The sequence below is a fragment of the Semicossyphus pulcher genome, unplaced genomic scaffold, assembly GCF_022749685.1.
Source record: "Semicossyphus pulcher isolate SPU_LCO1_2020_fin unplaced genomic scaffold, fSemPul1.0.p SCAF_20, whole genome shotgun sequence".
Classification (NCBI taxonomy): Eukaryota; Metazoa; Chordata; class Actinopteri; order Labriformes; family Labridae; genus Semicossyphus; species Semicossyphus pulcher.
Genome location: NW_027211694.1, coordinates 8,557,096 through 8,575,627, shown reverse-complemented (window position 1 = coordinate 8,575,627; position 18,532 = coordinate 8,557,096). Strand labels below are relative to the sequence as shown.

The following is an 18,532-nucleotide window of genomic DNA, read 5'->3' as shown; positions in this document are numbered from 1 at the left end:
TGAGATGGACTGGGGGGACGAGCAGACATGATGTCATGTTACAATGCCGTGACATTTGCATTGAGGTCTTTTTTACAAGTGGCTGCAGCCAAGTTTTACTCTTTGTTATTCAGTATACGCATGAAATCACAACCAGTACTGCCTGTTTAAAAGAGTTACATAAGGCTATGGTTATGCTTAAGTTAGCTAAGCTTGACATATGTGGAAACAGCTAGCCTAGCTCTCTTTGAGGGTAACAAAATCTACTCATCTAAAGCTCGCTAGTTAGCGTGTTGAACCTTCTGTTTAGCTTGTACAAAAATTTTAGTAAAAATTGTTAAATTGTTGGGTTATGTACTGGATGATTTCTTGAAGCTTTAACACTTCAGTTAGCTTGAGCGTTAGCTTTTGAGCGGATTTTTCTGAGCCAGGCTAGCAGCTCTCACGTTTCCAGTCTTAATGCTATGCTAGGTTAGCTGGCTACTGGTGTTAGCTATAAATCTGTCGTACAAAGGTGGGAGTGATATCAATCTTCTCATCTAGATTGAGGCATGAAGGTAAAATAGTGCGATTCCCAATATGTCAAACGTATGCAGTAACTAATCTCTTTTAGCAGATCTGTGAGGGACAAGAATTTTAGTATCGTAAGTGTGCTCGTTTCCGTAGATAGTCTGGGAAGTATCGTCCAGGAGCTTTTAGCAGGTTTGGCTTTGTGCATGAGAACAGTCCTTGTGGAGAGCAAGAGAGGTGGAACGCATTGGCTGTATTTAGCTTTTTAATAAACCCAACCATCATCTGCATAGAAGTTAAGTTAGCAGTCCGGTTGTTGGCGTTGTCTTTCAACTTTAACTCAATTAACTCGCTTCTCAAATTGCTAGTTAGACTGTAAACAATTGTGTGCGCAAAGAAATGGAAGTCTACATCGGAAGCCCAGAAAAATTTGCACTCCCAGAGGCCAAATCTTTGTAAGACTAGGTTTGGAGATTGTGTAGTCACAAGGAGTGAAAAAACACAAACACTCTCTCTGGTCATTTAACTTCCCAGACAAGCATCTTTCCTGTCTGCAACAAGGATGTCACATGGTTTGTTCTTGTGCAGATAACACTAACAGTGTGTAGATGCTGCTGGTCATTGCAGGAAAATAACAATGTGGCCACGGTGTGCAGATTAAGTCCTCGTTTTCCCCTCACCTCTGTCATGGATCGACTGGATGTGGTAAGGCGGTGATGAGCGAGCCTTGGGGAGGAAAATGTCTGTGTGGATTTTTTGATTAAATGCAGCCAGCGCAGTGGATCAGCCGCCAACCGTCACACTCAGTGGTGACCTCTAATCTGTCTGCTCTCCATGTCTACAGAGCAAAGATACAAATCTAGAACAGGACAGCACCTTTGGATCTTTCTTTAGCCGAAAATTCACATGAAAAAGAATGATTGATTGCCCTGGATGCTGAATTTCTCTCAGGCAGTGGCCAACAAATCAAAGTATTGACAGAATTTAAGCCGCCTGCTGTGTTTTTCTTATCAAAATGAAAGTAAAAATGCATCACAGAGCTCGTACAAACTGGCCATGTTCTCATGAAAAGCAAAACATGAATAATTCAGTGACCTTCCACCAGTCGTCCACCAGATTAAAAGATGAAAATAACAAATTGAAAGGGTAAAACGTGAAGGAGAAAGACTGTTTGGGTCCACGAAAATACATCAAAAATAAATTACAGTGTTGCTATAGCTCATCGTGAAAGCACTATAACCGTGCAGCCGGTGATCCATGAATACCAAAATGACTCTGAGAAACAAATTTTGTTCTGTAGAAAGATAAATACGCCGGCTGGTTTATCTCGAGCTGACTGAGGCGGGAAAACAGCCATTATCAAATGCAGATTTCTCCCATTCATCAAGGTCGACTTCCACTGTGGGTTTACTTGCATTCAGAGCTGTCACGTTCACTTAAACGGGGATTCACTTTGTCTCCAGTAAGCTCAGACTACCTGAAAATCCAGCTTCTGATCCCATCATGAGACGAACTCCGCAGAAAGAGAGAGGAGCTGAGTTCCTCTCCAGAAGATGGCTGAGCAGACTATTGAGCCATGCTTAAACAGGCATTCATCAAAATGGGAAAATTGACTTAAATGTTTCCTGACTGCCTGGAAAATTAAGCAGGATAGTTAACTTGAAGGATGATGTGCTTTATGGTTCGACACACGGAATAATTACCCTCCAGCCAAGCCAAACCTGAGTGAATTGGTGTTTCGATTGCGCTGGAACTGACGTACCACGAAAACCAAAAGCGGGCGTCTGTAAGCTGAAGCAGGAAATTAAAAGTCAAACACAAACTTTGAACAGCTTTACATGCAGATTCCTTTTTTTCTGAACAAAGCAACTTATTCAATTCCTTCTGTTTCCAAATATCTACTTGTGTCATCGCTCCTCTAAATAGCGCTCCATTGTGCCACAATGAAAGAGCTGCCAAACAACACAGCTCCACTGAGACCTCCACGCTTCCTGTATCTGCGTCATGTAGTGTGGTTCTCCACTTTTAGGCGCTTATCGGGAGGAAACAGGAAAAGGAGAAAGGCTATCTCCCTTCACAGTGTAAATCATGTGGATGGGAATGAAATATGAACATCAGCAAACCATCTGAAATCACTCACAATGCTTTCATATGAGTTTCTGTTTCTGCGAGTGTCTTGAGAAAGTCTCTAATGTCCTCCAACAAAAACATTCAGGGCAAACAAATACCAACTATAGCACATTTAAACGACAAAGCCTGCAGTATAATCACCACACTCCACCTACATCTCAACACTAAACACTATAACTGTGCCCTTGAGTAAAGGTAGCGGGCTTTGTCATCTGATCTCTCCTGAACTGTAAATCCCTCAAGCCCTCACGCCAACTCTTTCAATCTCCCCGTCTCAGGTTTTTATGAGGTGAGAAGCACAAACTGATTCCCCCCTCCCCACACACACACACAGGGGGCTCTACAGTAGGCCTTATGCATATTAGTATATTTTACAGGCTGGAGTAGCCATGCATGGAAATGGAAAGAGTGTGCGCAGTGCTCAGCTAGGGTTCAGTGCCAAGGTGCCCGTGCTAATGAATCTCTATTGATTTTGTGAGGTGCCTGGTACTTATATTATAATTAGGGCACAGCACAGTGTCAGTAACATGCTGAGATAAACGGGAGCCTCATTACAGCTTGCATGGCACAACAATTTTGGCCTCATTGTCTTAAAGGTATTCTTCAAACAAATACCTTGTTTTATAATATATTTCTTTCTGTCTTCATCTTTAAGAGAATTTTTCTCCCAACTCAGCTTAATGCCGAGGCTTTGGGAAAATGAATTCAGTTGATTTTTACAGCGGTCAGGGTAAAATCTTTGTGCAGTTCATATCAACCTGTGTGCACTTTATATATAAACAAAGCTTAAAGAATCCTTTATTTCTGAAAACATTAAATACGGCAAAGTTAGCCAGATTAAAGCCAATATTTGATATTTCGGGAAGTATGCTTGCATGATTATATTTTCTTGAGAGTTCAGATGATATGATGATATCACAATCATTTCTGTTGTGGTAAAATGAAATCCAGAGGGCGTCAGTTCAGCTCAGCGGTTAGATCTGTGGCCGCTATACCGTGGCAATAGTCCTCGATGCGGTGGCCCAGGTTCAACGTCACCCTCAACACTATCCACTGTCCTCTCTGTAAATAGAGGCATAAAAGGCCAAAAAAATCATATTGAAAAAAATAAATAAAGCGAGAACCAGCAATGTTAGCCTAGCTTAGCATAAACATTGGTAACAGGGAGAAACAGCTAGCCTGACTCTGTCTAAGGGTAAAAAAGCTGCAAACCAGCACCTCTCAAGTATAATATCAATATCATTTTTTTGTTTGTTAGTCCTCCATATGCTGTGATTAGAGCCGCATCCCTAGCAACTGGCTGTTTGTCATAGCAACGGACTGCTATCGAGAAATAGCAGACCTCGGAATGCTGTAATTAACCAATCAGAATCAAGTATTTAACATGGTGGTCGTATAATGGAAATAAAAAAACTATAATGATGACTAGTTATGGTTTTAGGCAGCTATGAGCTCGGGGTATATCTTTGGCCGGTTGACGTCACTGCTCCTTCAAACCAATTAAGTTAGCTTTATTAGTTAAATCCTAAAATGAGAGCTGTCCGTTATCTCAGTTGCTTTCAAACATTGTACCGGAAGGAGGGGGAGCATTTACTGGAAATAAGCCTAACTTTCTGATTGCAAAAATAATTTTACCCACCCAATTAACAAAATGTATCCTAATTGGGTGGAAAACCACAGATCTGGCAACACTGGCCCCATCACTCTGATCTTTTTACACCATTAACTACTGACAGCTGTCAGAGCGCATGAAAAAACACAAACTTCCTCCACATGCACAAACAAACCCCTCTGATGCTGAAGAGCAGGATGATGAAAGTCAGATCTAACTTTAGATTGATTTTCACAGCCAGAGCTGTTACAAGCTGTAGTGAAATATGAGCGCTTTGTCAAGTGCAGCAAAAAACACGTTTGATTTTCTGTTCTGACAGCTGTTCTAGGCTCCGGACGAGAAAAAGGAAACTTCACAGTCACTGAAAAATGATACTTAATGGCTATTGATTACAAAAGGAAGAAAGGGTAACCGCTTGCGATTTCGTGTGATCCCCAGCTCGGATTTGGTTTTGAATTACGCCCCAACTGCTGTATGTTGTTTCAGAAGTCCTCCTCGTGATTTAAAGAGAGGAAGTGGATGCCAGCTTCCAAGTGTAATCTAACGCCACAAAAAGGAGCTTTGCTTACAAAGTGAGTTAAGTGCGCTTAGGAAGAAATTGAACCCCGTGCTGCTGAGCACAGTTGTGAAGGGTCTCAGTTTGTGTGATAAACGTGCTCATGTTGACCAGATAAGGACTTCTTTAAATATATGTTATCAACCGTTTATCAAGAGGTTTGAGGTTGTCATCCTCCTAAATCTCGCATGACAAATCTTTCAGGGCTCTGGCAAACATGTAAGCCCAGTTGTCCGTGGATACGCAGTGTTTAAGGATCCACATATGGTGTGTATGCAGGGAGGGTCGTGGGACTGAGGTTTGGCGGTCATGTCTTGGCAGAAGGGCGGGTCGACTGCGGCCTGCGTAGCATAAGGGCCAGCCAAGGGTTAGCAGCAACCTCGTGAACACTGGGACCAAATGGGACGAGAAGGGACGACCTTAAAATAAACAAAACCATGTCTTTGCCATGTCTCCTGAGTCGTGGTTCCAGAGGCATAAGTGGTATAAAGTAAGAGTCATTGAGCCCGTCATGGATGCTTGCTACTTGTAGAGACCAGGGGAAATAAGCGAAGCTGAAAACAGCAGTATGATATTTGTCCTTGGTCTTTAAGCTGACAGCTCCATTAACTTTTTTTCGATATCAAATACTGAAATCAAAAATTTTCTTCAGGACAAATTGATGAAGCATTCATTCTGCAACATGTCACAGTGACCAAACTGCGAGAAGCATGATCTGTGATCTGATGATTTAGCTTCAATTCAAATGATCGCCCTCAACCCCACCCTCTGTAAGCAGGAAGACTTCAGGGAAGGAGAGTTTGTTTATTATGACGATATCTTTCATAAAATGTTCCTGATTAAAAAAACAAAAACTGCCCCGTGCGTGCCTCAGTAACCTTTCATTATGAGGAACAAGCCATGTAAGCTCCTCTGTTTGCCAGCAGACTGTTTTTCCTGCCCCTTTAAGGATCGTAGAAGCTGGAGCTCATTTCATCCCGTCTTCAGCACATCTTCTGCCATTTCTTTCCTCAAACACTGAGTCAGAAACCATCATAAACCCAAAGAGAAATTCAACTCAACCCATTCACCACGTTGGGTTCAAGACTTAATTTGTGGCTTTAAAGCCGTTTCATAGTCGCAACATCTGCAGAGTTAAACCGCTAAGTGCTTTCATGAATAAAATCTGCAAGTAATAGGGTGAGACTCTCTGCTCCCGCCTTCCTATTGTTTGACTGATAGCTCCAGACCCTACCACCAAATCTAAGGAGGCAGTGGGCTGCAAAAACAAGACATCAATAGCATAGCTCTTTTGTGGCGAATGAGTAAAAAAATATGTTTATGCTTAAGAACATTCGGGTAGTGCATGAGTTGGCAACATCTTTTTTTTATCACCAAACCACACTTTTCATGAGGTTTGCCTGTTTGTCTTTTACGCAAATCTAGTTAAACACCTCTTGCCTCAAAACCATCTCAAATTACTGTTCATAAACACGAACAGTTTTACTCGCCATGACTTGTATTTAGTTAGTGTTACTCATTCCTAAAACATCTAAAGTGAAAATATCTGGAGAACACCAGAGATCACCTCTGTAAGGCTGTAACACGTTGGGCAAACACAACTCAGTCAAGGAGAGGTCGCTAACTCATTTCATTAGCCTACTTCTTTCTTCAATATTTATCTGCTTCGAGCACATTCTGTAACTTAAAGAGTCTTAACACAGCTAGGGCACATGTTTTAGATAATTATTCCATTAGAGGCACAGGGAATCCAGGCGACATAGTGCGCCTTGGGGGCGTCAACCCATGTGAGATGACAATTACAAAAACAGAAATGAGTAAGCGATGTCATGGCTTCTCTTGGTGGGACAAAATTTAAATACATGTATCAAACGTAACAACTGTTGTTATTCCAACAATATTAACGTTACAGCCCTTTAATGACGCATTTATTAGGCATAGCTTATGATTAGCTTTTTTTCTGTAGTAAAGAATGGCACTACAGTGAGGCCTACTAATTCCAGTGATGTTACATCACAAATACAATGTTGGGGCAGCTGTTTCTTTTCTTCACATGAGTTTGACTGATGGCTGATAACGGTTTCCATTTCTGTGTTTGTAGACAGACTGACAGACGTGTTAGCTTACATACGGGAGGAAGCTAGCCCTACTGTATCTGTGTCTTCTTAGCTAGTTAGCAGGGTAGGCAGCTAGCCTTCCTGTAGTTGTGTCTTCTTAGCTAGCTAGCACGGAAGGCAGCTAGCCTTTCTGTTTCTGTGTCTTCTTAGCTAGTTAGCAGGGTAGGCATATAGTTGTTTCACATAAAATGTGTAATGCAGTAACCTGACGGACGCTCAACACTACATTTTTAGGTAGTAGAAGAGAGCATATTAAAAAAATGTAACTTTTGTATAATGATTAACTCATGTTATTATCTTTTCAATGATTTCAATGAAGTCATTGCAAATGTATTTGATTTCTTGTTTTTGTAACCTGCCCAACGCTGGTCATGGTAGAATAAATCTACGCTAATAGCTTGGAGAAAATAAACAACCAGAAGTCCTGCACTGAAAACGAACCTACTGCTTGAAACTGACTGAATTTACTGCTTTTCTTATCTCAGTTGATACAAGCTGCTGAACATTCTTGTGACAACAATGCTTGTTATTAATGGAGCACACTTTCCCTTGCCTGCTACATATAGATTTATACATGGGACGACTCGCAGTTCAAGGAAGGACAAAAAGAAGGAAGAAGAAAACAGTTCTGTACAGATTTAATGCTTTTTTGTGTGTTACTCAGAGTTATTGTTTCAATGTATAGGCTATCCAGTGTGTAGCATTGACATACATTAAAGCGGTTGTTTAGCACTTCAACTGAAAGCACTATGGTTTGAACTGTGATGAAAGGGCGCTTCTTGAAGACAATGCCATACTGATGCATTTATTGGTCAACCTCAGAAACCAAGCTAGAAGAGTAAACAGATGTTGCAAGCAACAGACCTTGTGATCTTCTGTCTTCATTGTAGCGCTTCTTTTGACTTACTTCAGGGTTATTTGGACGCATATTAAATCATGTATAACAGCGTTAATGGTGGCGATTTTTCACAATTAAGTTATAAAGAGAATGTGCCAATCATTGAAACTCCAAAACTCTCCAAACCGCCAAACCCAGACCCCCACCCAGAGATTAAACTGTTTTGCTCTTCTAAAACAAGAGGGAAGATGTTTTCCCTTCAATCCCCCAAGGGACCATAATGCATTTCTTGGTTGCGTTGAGGGTGTGTGACGTGATTGGGGTCGCAGATGTTTTGGGATGCCCGACTCTGCATGCTTAAAGCCACTTAGGATGCATTTCATTTCGCAGTGTTGCCTCCTTTATCTCATGTCCTTGCTTTAGTCTTAGTGTGTATGGAATTATGTCAGAGTCTTCCTTGTAAAAGCATCCATTACTGCGTCAAGTCGTCAAACGGTGTTGGTAAAAACAATAGCTTGCATCATGCATTGCCTCATTTGTTAACCTGTCAAAAGCCTTGATGATGGGTATTCAAAGGAGAGTTCAGAGGTGACGCTTAATATATTTTTAAATCTATGACCACAACTCTCAAGTAATCAATCTAAGCGCCTGAACAAACATGAGCACATCAGCACTGTGAATACCCTTGGCTGAACCTGGAGAAAAGCCTGACTGTAAACCAGAAGATCACGTCTCAATATTTTCCCTTGAATCAAAAAGGGCCTGGCTCAAGCCCTCTCCCAGCTCCTGTAAAACGGAGTCATTTCACACGCAGAGTCTTTTCATTGGGATTACCATCGGCCAAGAGAGGGTTTGGCCGAGACTCGAGTGGTGCCCAGGAAAAACACTTGACATGATTGAGAGAGCAGAGACCGGTATGGACATCCCAACAAGTTGAAGCATCTGGACATAGATGAACTATCTCCCTTCAAATCTTTTCTTAGACATTAAGAACCGCATGTGACATTTAACAAGAATTCGATTACAGGGTGAAAGCTCAGATAAGATCGTCTCCGCTCACAACAAGGCAGACAAATGCAGAAAAACTAATTTGTCTTCAAGCAAGGCGATCTTTGTCAGACAACCCAAGACCAGAGCAATCTGTGCGATTGTCCTCCACTTCAATCTTTGTCTTGCTTTGACCTTTTGCTCATAACTCTCTTTCTAACCCCTGAGGGAAGAGACCGGGAGCACACGACTCTTGACCCTGAAGGAGGTCGCGTTTGATGAACGACCAGGGAAGGTCAGATCTCTGATTGGTATTCAACCTCCTCCATCTGAGAGTGCTGAACCAAAACGCCGCTGTCTGTCCCCCTAGAGCGTAAATTACCATCGTGACTTTGATAGATATGAAGCATTGGCAGATACTGAACTTTCACAGAGGGGATGGAGTGCAAGCGTAGGCTGAAGCAGGTAGGAAAGCGCCGAGGGTAATATGTCACCGAAGGGCTTGCTTGACAACCACGCAGAGTCACGGTCGCATGTACCGACGAGGAGGCTGATGGATGGAGAGCCGCTGGGCGCTTTGCTGGGATACTTGGCAAGGTGCGATGGAACTTGATACGGCAGACGGAGCTCATTTCTACCACCACTCCATGTTTCTCCACCACCTCCTCCTCCCTTACCTCCACAAACACTCCGTCTTACTCACACAGAGGGGTCACCGATGGTGCTGAAAAGTAAAGTGGGGGGATCTTTGACCTTTAAGGGGTGTCAGGAGATGCATACCAGACGGCAACCACTGCGAACGAATGAAGGAGGCGACCTGTTCACTGTCTAGTCATTCTTTTAATCCCCGGGGAAATCTACCACATACCATGCATACCTGCGATTTAATACTTGATAGTGGAAGATTTATTAATATCAGTTTTGACAGCACTTTTGCAGGAGCCAAAACTACTTATGCCCATACGCAGAATTTCAGAGTCAGTGAGGGACTACCTGTCCAGCTTAGCTTTTTAAAAAGAGCACTAGCTGTTGAGCAACATTTACATGAAGGTGATTACTCCTACAAGTGCGGATGTAAAGCAGGCACTCTCAAAGAATCTAACTTTACTTGATTTACTTGAAATACAGCAGGCTTGTGAAGCAAAGGAGTCTGACAATACAGCTTCATCTAATCTTATTTATTTGTGCGTGACTTGTATTTGAACACTCAAATTGGAATTGGTCCGCATTGCCTTAGTATTATGCACATTTCCAGGGGTAATTCTAAAGAAGAAGAAGAAGACTTCCTTTTTCCGCAGTGGAGAGACGGCGACATAGCAGATTTAATTAGTATTTGGGGAGATGCCTCAATCCAATCAAAACTAGAAGGCACATACCACGGCCGAAGTGTGTGTTATATATCGAGAGAAATTTGCCATTGCTGAGAAAAAGTTTATTAACATCCAAGTCCCAACGCCTGAGAGCCATCCATGTTTTACTGAAAACGAATGTCAGCGGATGTGACGTATTGTTTGCGCACGTGGGTCTTTTTAAAATAATTTTCTGTTCACATTGATATCTTACTTGGGTCACATGCGAAAATAATAATGAGCACCAAATCGGAATTGAGCATGAAGGCCTGCAGTACTGTATGAATGCAGCCCAAGTCTACTTCAGCAGCTCCCCCGGCTGTGTTCTTGTGACGCCTCATCACAGGCCGTGCCCTTGGTGTTAACATGAATAGCGTGATTCAAAGTTCAGTAATCTTCTCTGTTGAGATTATGCCATTTGAATTCAATTTTAAAAGGCCCACAGACACACACAGTTTAGCGGAAGAAAATATGTGTCTTAGGCCTGAAACAATATATTCCTTGACAGTCAATACTTGGCAGCTACTTTAGTGATTCATCACTTTAAGCGAAAACCAAATATTCCCGTAAGCTACTTTGGCTCCTTTTCTCTGTTTTTTATCTTCATACACTCACTCTCTTAAAGTTTTACACGTTTCAGACTAAATAAATTATGGATAAAATGTAACTGATAAAGATAATACTTGTAAATTGCAGCGTGGTATGATTTTTTTTCTTATCAATCTCGTCACACCCTCAAGTTTGTCTTAATGGCCCCCTTTGGAAACCCTCACTCCCTGATTTGTCCGGCATTACCTTCGTCTCACATCACTGTCCATCATTTCTGCACAGGATTTCTCAGAGCGCTTCTCCACAGCATGAGAGTGTTGACATGTTTGTTCAGCTGCTAAACTCCCGATTCAAATTAGCTTTAATTCCCCTGGGTGCAGGCCATTGTTATAACAGGCATGAGTGCTTCATCAACACAAAGAGCATGTGGACCGCTTCATGTGAGCAGCAGGCGGTTGGACTGAGGCTGCTTGAAATTCACAACAAGTTGAACTTCAACTCTTTTGCTGTTAGTTACTGCAGGCATGTGCTATATATTAAAAGGGGGGAAACTTGGGGTTCTTGTGACCTTTACAAATGTATCAGTCCAAGACAAGACCTCAATGTGCAGCAAAAATGCAGCCCAAGTTATGGGATTGCACCACAGCTGGCATGTTTTGGTGATATTAATACAATTTTACAGTCTGGTTGCATCACTCTCCTCCTCCCTCTCTCTGTCTGTTTTGACTACAGCACACAAATAAGAAGTGATTTATTACAGGCTCCGGACAACAAAAGCACGTGCAAACATGCGGACAGGCGCAGCGACCCGTCCCCCCCCTCCACTCCCGTGAGGAGGTAACAGGAGGAGATGACAAGTGGAGGAGCGGATGGTGGTAGTGTTGTTGGCTCTGTGGGCGAAACCTACCTGTCATCGTAGCAGAAATCCGCGTCCAGCGTGTTCAGATAGAGACCCACAGCCACGGCGGTGCACACCAGCTCCGTGATCATCTCTCAAAACCAAAATGGGAGAGGAACCCGGATAGAAAAGACTGGAAATCAGGTCCCCCCTTCTTGTCAAGTCTCTGTGTTATTGTGCTCTCAATTCAGCCGCTCGGCAGCACAGCTCTCCGGACAACGCAGGGCATTTCCCATGACATGCAAAGTGTGTCAAAGTTTGCCATGTTCCATCTAACCCATTGTGTTGAGAGAGAGGTGAGGGGTGTTAGGAGGTGAAGCTAACGCCGGGTCTTGCTCGGAGATGATCGCATTTCTGTGCTGCGGTGTCCTCAGTCAGTGTGCGCATCTCTCCGCCTTGGCACTGGAGAGAGCAGAGCGGAGAGACGCATGTGGTTTTCAGGGGAGGCTGCGCATGCGCAGTGGGCTCTGCGCTGGGGGGAAAAAGGTGGAGAGTGTTGGAAATATGTCATTGTGTTTTCATGCATTGCTGATGGATTAGAGAATCAATCGTGTTCCGGAAGTCAAGCATGGAAATTTATGGCTTAATTTATGGCTCTTTCACTCGGTAAAAATTGTAGTCACTGCACCTCTGTGGCATGCTATTTTCTTAAAGTGGTCCATATTAATATATAATATAATAATATAATAAACCCGAGTCGTTTCCTCAGCCAAAAAAGCCAAAAAAAAGCCAACACCATAGATTTTTTTAATTTTAAATTTCAAAATAAAATTGAGTTGAAGAATTGGGTTGAAAGTCAATTTAAACTTACTGTCAAAATTAAACTTACATTAAAAATGTCACAATAACTTGCTGTGAAAGTAATGCAATAAGTATACTGTAAACTTACCTTTGTGTTACAGTGTTTAAGGCACTTTAAGCTAGATATTGGGTTTCTATTTGATGCAGAGTAGTCCTGCTAAACAGCTGACTGGAGGTATCATATTATCTCACTCTCACCCCAAATTAAAGATATTGATTAATCTGCCATTCACCAACCCCCCACTATCTCTATGGAGAGGCTAAACTGGGAGTGTAGGTGTGATTGATTAACCGCTGAACCTCACCCTATGGTGGAATATGCATATGGGCGTCAGTTTGGAAGCGTGCAGCCTGGTCCCGCTGACTACCAGCTGGACCAACGCCTGTCTCTCACTCGGGGATCAAAGCAAAGAAATCCAGTGCAGAGCAGCGGAGAAAGAAAAACAGATGGTTGGAGAAGGATGTATAGAGCTGGGTGAGACAGTGACGAAGCATTGCGGCCCGAGGATAAAGAGTCATTTGTAACAGTGGCATCCAGTGACCGTGATTTAGAACGAGACATGAGCTTAACCTCATTGACCACACTCACATCGCAGCCATTTACCAGTTTTAGAGCTACCGTCGTATACATTTAGGGTATCTGACAAATCATTTCATAGCAATTTTTTGGATTAGAAACTGACAAGACAATGAAAATCGAGGGGAATCTGGCCTTATATGACAACCCATTAGCTCAATCAGACAACAGCTAACTTAAGCATTCAGCCACTTGCTAGCTAATGTGACCTTTTAGGCTAAAAGATAATATTACAATTGTGTAGTTTTACCAGTACAAAAGGAAAGCATAATGTTAGCCAGGAAATTACTTCTTAGCTAACATTATATGCTATTAGCTAGGAAGTGGCTGAATGCTAACATTAGCTGATGTCCAAGTGTAGCTTATGGGTTATTAAATATGTTGGGTGTCTGACAAGTCATTAACATTACTTATTCATTGATCAGCAACTGACAAGACAATAACTATTGAAAATCTGAAGAGAAATCTGTCAATATTTTAAACCCCATAACTACAGTTGGACAACGGCTAATTTTAGCAATCAGCCACTTCCTGGCTAACGGTAACATAAGCAAGCAAGTGGCTGAAAGATTACCATTTCTTAGTATTACCAGTTCAAAATGGAAGGTCATTTAGGCCAGGAATTTACTTCCTAGCTAACATAATGTTAAAGTGGCTGAATGCTAACATTATCTGTTGTCGAAGTTAAGCTAGTGGGTTGTCAAATATGCTGTTTTCCTATGAAATATACATCCATACACCATCAGAATGTGGCGTAGGAAACCTGTGCGACTGTTTAGAAAGGCCGGCTGTTGTTTTTATACCTGAATTGCTTCCTCTTCTGTAGCATTTATCAGTGTCAAGAGTTTCTAATGAGAGTCCCTGTTTGGGTTGTAAGAAGACACTCGATCCTTTACGCACTTTACTAGTAAGACGACCTTAAAATATGACCGTTTTGCTGTTGGCTTTGCTAGATAACAGTTGTAAACCAGCCTTATTACAACATTTACACAAAACAAAGCCATATTCACATGCTAAAACAAAGCCTTCAAGATGCACAGTGTGCACTCACTCTGCCCCATGGGGACAAGGGCTGCTCCGTCTTGCAGTTGTCACAAGTGATTAAAGGATTAGCCATGGAAAAGAGGGGGAAATATTCCTATAGAGAGTGTAAACAGGCCCAGGGCAAAACAAACACATTACACAGACTGATTACCTGCTACATCTTCACCGTGGCAGACTGTAAGGACTGTATGGCTGCTCTGTAGGGGTAAACAATACTAACTAAAAACGTGTTTTTGCAGTTGAGGGCTTGTAAATAGATTGGGATGAGAAATAATTTGCGTGCAGTGTTCACCGTTTCATCTCAAAAGTTTTGTAAATATCTGCCATTTTTGATTAATGTATTTTTACTCTTTCATTTCCTATTTGGTTTCATCGTGTTTAGGAAGTGGCAATCATTTATTGAGCTTATAACTCGAAGGGCATGGATTTTCTCATTTAAACCACATTTTGTTTGGCTGAGCGCATGCTTGCATATTTTATTTGACACATTTCCAAACCCTTCTTAGTTTAGGCCTTCACCATGGCTTTGTGTGCTTTGAATGAGTATATGCAGCTGGTTAGCTTAGCTCAACGCAAACAGTAGAAACAGGGAAAGAGCTAGCTTAGCTCTGTCAAGATGTAACAAAACCATCTAGCACCATCTCTAAAGCTCAGTAATTAGTACATTATATTTAGTTTTGTGTAAATGTAATACTACAAGACCTTGGGGATTGGAAAAACTGTAACTTTCGCCAGCTAGCTGTTCCCTGTCTTTATGTCCACTTAAGCTAACTAGCGGCTGTTTGTGGCTAACTGGCTGCTAGTTGTGGTCAGCCTAAGGGTAGTATTGCATCTAAAGCAGTGTTCACACTTAAAGTGAAGCTCATTTTTGCCATGCAGTATCCCTGGGAATTTGACCATTGGATGATTTGTGAATTACGGATTAATTCGCCCCAAAAAGCCAATGTTTCAACAGAAGCTGTTAGCTAGCAACTAGCCATCCCTGGACAAATGGTTTAATATAAGATACAAAGGACAAAAATGACCAATGGACAATCTTTTCCATCAAAGTCTCCTTCCATTGATGCTGTTATTCAGAGATTTCCGCTTCCCATTAGTCCATACAAAACGAGTAATGGTAATTTCCCTGTGCTATTTACTCCGGAACCACTGCTTCTTCACCCCAGCAGATAAGCATCACACAGGAAACAGATAATCACAGCTGGAGGGAGCCGGCCCGGGCCTTGCCCTCACAGGAATAGCACGCTCATGGTATTAATATCAACACTGAAGCCCAGCAACCAAAATCAGGAGATATCACACACCAAATCAAATCCACCCTGGTTTACGGAACACTGGCCAGGATGTCGCCTCCTCGTTCTACTCAGGAAGATCAGAAATAAATCTATTTCTGGAAAAAAGGGGGGCTTGATGCATATTTGCACTAGATGAAGTTATTAGAGTTTGTTATTTTACGTTGACTGATGATGTGACTGTTAAGTAGCTTGAATGGTGCCTCAGAAAAGAACAACAAAGCAACAAGATATTTTTTAAAAGGACATGAAATTCTTAATCTGACTGATGTTCCACTTTAGTTTCCTTTAGTCACATGCATTACACATTTTATTTGCTGTATTTTTCACCATTTACTATATAATAAACCTGCATTACATTTGTTTTCCCATTACATTTAAGGTCAATCCACTAAGAAGTGGAGCACTAAATTCAAGCCATTCCTACACAACAGTGTTTCGTGTTTTCTCGGACTGTTTTCTATGACTCGGCAGATGTTTCAGATGGATCCAATTTGATAACAAAGTGGATAACATTGGAGAAAAAAAAATGGGCGAGATAAATGGAAAATATGAATCAGAGGTACGAGTATTGTTGTTGGAAATATGTGATGACCATGTTTCACGCTGAAAACAGCAGTTGTCAATTCTTCAAGTGTTCTCAGGTTTACATTGTTTCAGGCAAACTTTTAAACATCTTGATGTTTTTGTTTACAAGTCCACAGATGCGTCTTTGACAGGTGCTAAATACAGTTTTGTTCACGTGGCTCTACGGAGAATAAATCCGCAGTGACATGAGGTGATGACAGAGATTTTAATCTAAAACAAGCAGTGTGTGCCCAGCTCAACATTCAGCCAAATCCCCTCTTTCTCACAAGCAGGGCATCTGGCAGAGATATGCGGTCTGTTTGTCACTGGAGGGGCAGGATGATGGCAGCCATGGCCACTTCCTGGCACCTTTTTCTCTGATGGCTGCCAAAAAATTCCAGTTTATGCTTGGGAGCGTTAAAAAGGGACAATATGATGATCGTGCTCAGAAGGAAGACATTAGGATAGTGCGTATAAGAATGGATATAGAAATAAAGGGGGCTTAGTGGAGCGTGAGTAATACTTTTACAGACCTTTAAATTGTTATTTAAACCATTTTCCTCGAAGGTCACACTAAGGCCAGGAAGCTAAAAATCTCTAGTGCTATATTTCAGGTTTGCAGACGGGATAAATGTATGTGTATATCAATCCTACACATTGTTATGATTTAACTGCATCTTGGTTAAGCAGCAACTGAAAAGACGATGTATATCGAAAGTGCAGAGGGACATAGAGCCATATTTAATGTAAAAACAACATATATGTTAACTCTAGCTAATAGAGCTAGGGTTCAACCTATTGTTAGTTAACATACCTTTAAGCTAGCATGTTAGCTTGAAATTAGTTGAACGTTAATATCAGCAATTATCAAAATGCAAACGTTAGCATAAGAGTACTGTTATCTGGCTTGCATTATCATTAGCAATATACTTCTGCCTTTCCTTTTGTATCGTGTTACACTATCAAACATATCAATGTTAGCATAAAGTTACTAACTGTAATATTAGCAAGGACGTGGTTGAACGTTATTGCTAGCCCTTGTCTTACTATAGCAAATGGGTTATCAAATATGTTTGTTTACCTTAAAATGTGACATTAAATTTTCGCTAATCATTGTATTTTCAGTTGCTATTTTCATTTGAGAAGTGTCAGAATAATAGCAATTTCTAACGTTAGCATTCACATAAGTACTGTTATCTAGCTTACGGTACATAACAACAAGCAATATATTTCTGCCTTTCTTTTTTGTGTCGTGTTACACTATCAAATATTAATGTTAGCTTAAGGTTACTTTCTAGCTAACGGTAATATTAGCTACTAAGTTGTTGAACGTTGGAATGATAGCAATTTCTAACGTTAGCAGTTACGTACTGTTTTCTAGCTTACATTACCATTAGCAATATAGTTCTCCCTTTCCTTTCGTATTGTGTTTCACTATCAAACATTAATGTAAGCAGGTTACTTCCTGCTTCCTAGCTAACGGTAATATTAGCAAGGAAGTGGTTGAACATTCTGACATATAAAAAATTCTCACTGCAACTTTCTTTCATTCCTTTAACTAGTTTTAAGTTGTGTTCAGCCGGACTAAGTCTTCCACCTCCCTTTCAAAATTGTACCCTTTGATTTCATGTCTTCAACATTGAAAGTCGAGACAAGAAAGGGCTTTCTTTCAGTCCAAAACAATTCATTCAACAGCTGAGAACAAGTTATTGTTGGATGAAGTTTACAAACTGCAAATGTATGACTCTTCCTGTTGATGAAGTTGGAAATACTCTGAGATGATTCTTCAAATCAAGCAGGGTAGCAGGAACTTGACTCACATCCAAACACCACCGTGAGAAACAGGGATCAGAGCAAAGGTTTGAAGTGTTTGACGCATTCCCATCGCTTCCCCACCACTTCCTCTCATTCCTACCTCGCAATGAAAAGTATCTGAGGCGGGATTGTCTTGCACGATACCCTATGTAGACTATTTGTGTCTCCCAGGCTTCATCATATCCTGGAGCTGTTTTTCCTGTCTTCTTCTAAGTGCAAAGTCAGGGGATTGTAATGGATCTGCCCTGTAGATTGAATAACCCTTGCAGATTTTTTCCGCAACTTTGTTTGTTGTGTGTATTGGAAGCAGGCCTTTATCACATCATTTCTTCAATATGGGCACATGAAAGAGACTTTGCCAGGGTGTGTTTATATATACATATTTGCGCAAACGTGTGTAAGCAACTAGTGCAGGACAGGTCGACAGGACGTGACTAACTCTGCCACAACAAAAACCTAGCAACATTTATATTCCAAAACAAGCTGTAGTGCGTTCACATCTTGAATTGCTTGCATTCGTGTCAAGCCGGTTTGGCCTCTAGAGCAGGCTGTCAGTGCAAAACACGGGTCTGGATCCAAACATGGTCCAGACGCAGCACAGAGCCTCATCATCATTTCTATACCGAGATAAAAATAAAGCTCTGGGACACCGTTTCAACGCAGCAACGTTCACAGACCTATGGATTGCCTCAGGTGCTTTGTAGCAGAACAGCACAGTGGGAACGTGTATTATATTACCTACGTTTCAGGCTAATTTTGTTTCACATAGTCTTCATAAATTGGAAGGGTACTGTAAGACACATACGATGAAATATGACTGAGTTGATGTTAATAATGAAAGAGCTAACCTGGGGCAGTGGCTCCCAACCTAAACCATAAGTACCCCTTCAGTAACACCACTCAGCTCCCAG

At 41.5% G+C, this 18,532-nt stretch overlaps 1 protein-coding gene across 2 annotated transcripts in view; it reads right to left on the bottom strand.

Moving 5' to 3' along the window:
• Positions 1-11,617, bottom strand: part of tmtc2a (transmembrane O-mannosyltransferase targeting cadherins 2a) — a 64,458-nt gene extending 52,841 nt beyond the window's left edge. For both annotated transcript variants that reach the window (XM_069671104.1, XM_069671105.1), the window contains exon 1: positions 11,535-11,617. In XM_069671104.1, coding sequence (XP_069527205.1) covers positions 11,535-11,617 — 83 coding nt within the window. The remainder of the gene's footprint in view (positions 1-11,534) is intronic.
• Between the last annotated feature and the right edge of the window lie 6,915 nt (positions 11,618-18,532).